The sequence below is a fragment of the Tympanuchus pallidicinctus genome, unplaced genomic scaffold (genome assembly GCF_026119805.1).
Source record: "Tympanuchus pallidicinctus isolate F22 unplaced genomic scaffold, pur_lepc_1.0 scaffold3, whole genome shotgun sequence".
NCBI lineage: Eukaryota > Metazoa > Chordata > Aves > Galliformes > Phasianidae > Tympanuchus > Tympanuchus pallidicinctus.
The window spans coordinates 89,263,181-89,266,543 of record NW_026294747.1 but is presented as its reverse complement, the minus strand read 5'-3'; the positions used below and the strand labels follow the sequence as shown (position 1 = coordinate 89,266,543).

At 51.9% G+C, this 3,363-nt stretch overlaps 1 protein-coding gene across 1 annotated transcript; it reads right to left on the bottom strand.

The window, feature by feature from the left end:
- Window positions 1-262: 262 nt before the first annotated feature.
- IL6 (interleukin 6) lies at window positions 263-3,053 on the bottom strand. Its single transcript, XM_052693745.1, has 4 exons — window positions 2,593-3,053; window positions 2,397-2,510; window positions 2,129-2,275; window positions 263-788 (listed from the first exon to the last, which is right to left on the bottom strand). Exons 1-4 carry the CDS (start codon window positions 2,863-2,865, stop codon window positions 597-599), a joined length of 726 nt encoding a protein of 241 aa, XP_052549705.1. The 5' UTR covers window positions 2,866-3,053; the 3' UTR covers window positions 263-596.
- Window positions 3,054-3,363: the final 310 nt, after the last annotated feature.

The window sequence follows — 3,363 nt, the reverse complement described above, 5'->3', positions numbered from 1 at the left end:
CACCAACATCCACCTTTGATGTAGCGGACTGACCCAATGAAATAGGAGGCATTACATTTGGAGCAGCCTTCATAGATAGCTGATTTAATTATACAGATTAAATTATTTAAAGGGGTTATTTTGATAATTCCGGGCATTAGACGCTGGATACGGTGTAGCTCTTCAGTCCTATTTAAAGTTCAGACAGGCTGTTTGTTTTTTTTTTCCCAGTGAGCTTTTATTTGTTTAAAAAATATAAATAGATAAAAAATACAATCTCTCAAATATTTTAAAAGCATAAGTTATACAACAGTCTGGCTTCTGGACATTTTCCTTGGCATTGAATACGTAATAAATAAGTTGATATTCTGAATAGTACCATAAGAAATGAAACAGGTGTTTTGCTTAAGTTATTTCTAAATATTGAAAATATTTCATATAAATAGAAAACATTAGAAAAGAATAAATATTTTAAATACAATAAATAGGTTCCTAGAAGGAAATGAGAATGTCTATAAATGCAAACCATTGTTACTATCTGGTTCCTGAAACGGAACAACACTGCCATCTGCCACGTGGCAGATCGGTAACAGAGGACTGTGCCCGAACTAAAACATTCAGGCACTGAAACTCCTGGTGTTTTTCAAATAGCGAACGGCCCTCACAGTATTCTCCATAAACGAAGTAAAGTCTCGGAGGATGAGGTGCGTGGTGATTTTCTCTATCCAGGCCTTATCCGACTTCAGCTTGGCGAGGAGGGATTTCTGGGTGGCTGAGTCTGGGATGATCACTTCATCGGGATTTATCACCTGTGGGAAACAGAACGTTGAGTCAGACCGTAGCTACGAATGTGTTCCACCAGGCTTTGTAGCCCTCCTCTCCGTACAGCTGCCGGCAGCCCCACTTCTGCACTGGGTTTTGAGGTACGCCTATCCCTGCTCTTCCAGAATTCCAACTAACGCTTGTTGGGGTGGCCTGGCCCAAAGTGCCCACAGTGTCTGCTGCCCTGTGCTGGCTGGGGACGTGGGATGTGGCTCGGTCTAAACCATACTGGCTGCTGCATCCTCGCTCACAAGTGTGTTAGGTATCCAAACAGGGAGCTTGCTAATGGATGGACTGGAGCACAAGTAGCAGATTGCCTCCACCTGCCATCCCCATCTCAAACAGCCTTACACGGACTGCTTTCATAAGGAAGTTTCCACCCTGCAAGCCATAGCTCTTGATTTTCTCAAATTTTCTCAAAATCTCAGCAGTCCCTACAAGCACAGGGCTCCGTGCACCCGCTCTGTTTTGTGCCACCTGCTCTGATGCCTCAGCCCTCGCCATTCCACAGAAGGCCAGTCTCACCCAGCCCTTGAACAAACTTTCTACAAACAATATATCAAGTTTGAAGCCGGTAGTTGCCTTAAGCCAGGACTATTATTCTTAGCAAATACAGTGTGAAAGAAAGAAGTCCAGCTCCCTTTCACTTGAAGAATGAGGAACACAAAAAAGTGTGGTAGGAAAGGCAGACAATGTTCTTCTCAAGTGCTGAAAACACCTGGCAGGAAATCACAGCCAGAGAGCTCTGCAGTTCTTGGTTCCCCTTCACCTGGGCAGCCCTCGCTCACGCATAGTTTCACTGCTGACAAAGTAGGAAGGGTTATAGGAAGGGAAGGGTTATGGGCGTGATTAAGTGCTGCAGGAATGAAGCCAGTTTTGAAGTATGATCTTTTAAAGCACTCCAAAGCACAGAAAACAGCAGTCAGAAGTGGATATCATTCCATTCACCAAATTGAAAGAAAATCAGCTGTTTGTATCTGCAGTTATTTCTGTGAGGTTTCAAAGTTACTGTACTTCACGGTGGTCCCAGCACTGAGGGGACCAAACTGCAGCTCTGAGCAGAGTGCCTGAGCACATTGTTTTTAAAGGAGTCTGATGAGTTGATTGTTGTCTGGAAGGTAGGAATGGAAACAGAAAATTGGAAGAAGAGTACAGAACACGAGCTTGTAAAACTTGAAAGTTAGTCATAAGGGAAAGCAGCACAGGCAGCCAGCACCTGCTGCTGATGGGATAAGTAACAGCGGGAAATGCTCAGCCTCGGGCATGTCCTGACTGTACATCACTGCACGTCCCAGCGGCCGCGGCAGTGCCCCGCACACCGACTCACCATCTGCCGGATCGTGGCCGCCAGGTGCTTTGTGCCGTAGCACAGCGATTCGACATTCTGCTTTTCGCTAGCAAAAGTTTCTTGAATGAATTCCAGGTAGGTCTGGAAGGCGAACAGGCCGCTAGAGAGCTTCCTCAGGCATTTCTCCTGTGGAGAGAGAAGTGAGAACATCAGCAGCAGTTCGGGGTGCCCGGCACGTCGCGCTGAATTCAGCGGCGCTCGGATTGGGTCGAAGGCGGCCCAAGGAAGGAGCGGAGCGGTTCCTTGCCTCGTCGAAGCCGGCGAGCAGGCAGCCGTCCTCCTCCGTCACCTTGGGCAGGTTGAGGTTGTTCCGGACGAGCATCTCCATGCTGTTCTCGCAGACGGAGAACTTCTCGCACATCTACGGAGAGACACCGAGAGCTGCCGTCGCGTCCGAGCCCCGGGCGCAGCCCGCGGGTCCCCCGCCGCGGCCCCGTACCCACCTCGTCCTGAAGCCGGGCAGCGCGGCTGTGCAGCAGCCAGGCCAGCGACTCGCAGTCGGGCAGCGCCCGTCGCGCCCCCGCCTCCTCCTCCAGCCCGGCCTCCCCGGACGAGTCGGCGGCGGCGGGCAGCGGAGCGGCGGCGGCGGGCGGCAGTAGCAGCGGCAGCAGCAGCAGCAGCAGCGCGGCGGGGCCGGGACGGGGCGCTCTCCGGCGGCGGCTCCCGGCGCTCCCCGGCCGCCGTCCCGTCGCCTCGCAGCCCTCGGTGAAGTTCATGGTGCGGCTTCTCTGCTCGTCGGGGAGGCTGACGGATCGAATGAGCTCCGGGCATCCCTGAACGTGTATTTATCGAGGGGGCTTCGAGATTATTCATGGTCCGGGAAAATCCGGCATGAGAACACGGGGGTGTGTGCCCTGTGCTTGCGCTGGGTTTGACACAGCGCTCACTCGCCCCGTCCGAGAGCATTGGGATTGTGAAACGGGGCCGGGGGGGGAGGCGAGTCGGGCCAGGCAGAGGCATGAAGTCATTTTTCCTCCCCTTCCGTAACTCCTTGCGGGCCGCGCCGCCGCTCACCTGGCCTCGACCGGGGGTCGGGGCGGGGGATGGGCCCGGCAGCCGCCCGCAGAGCCCCGTACCTGCACGCAGGAGTGGCCTGTCTTATGTTTTATTGTGTTTTATACGTCTTGTACATTGATACCTGTTTTCACTACTTTTACTCATAATGCATCTTTATTCTCGTTTTTAAGAATTTCAGAAATTCTTTCTACTTGTGT

Excerpts from the sequence above, each read along its gene's own strand:
- IL6 (XM_052693745.1), bottom strand. The coding sequence starts at position 2,865 with ATGAACTTCACCGAGGGCTGCGAGGCGACGGGACGGCGGCCGGGGAGC. Across the intron at positions 2,511-2,592 it reads CTGCCCGGCTTCAGGACGAG|ATGTGCGAGAAGTTCTCCGT; the intron begins GTGGGTACGGGG and ends GTCTCTCCGTAG. Across the intron at positions 789-2,128 it reads CGGCCACGATCCGGCAGATG|GTGATAAATCCCGATGAAGT; the intron begins GTGAGTCGGTGT and ends TGTTTCCCACAG.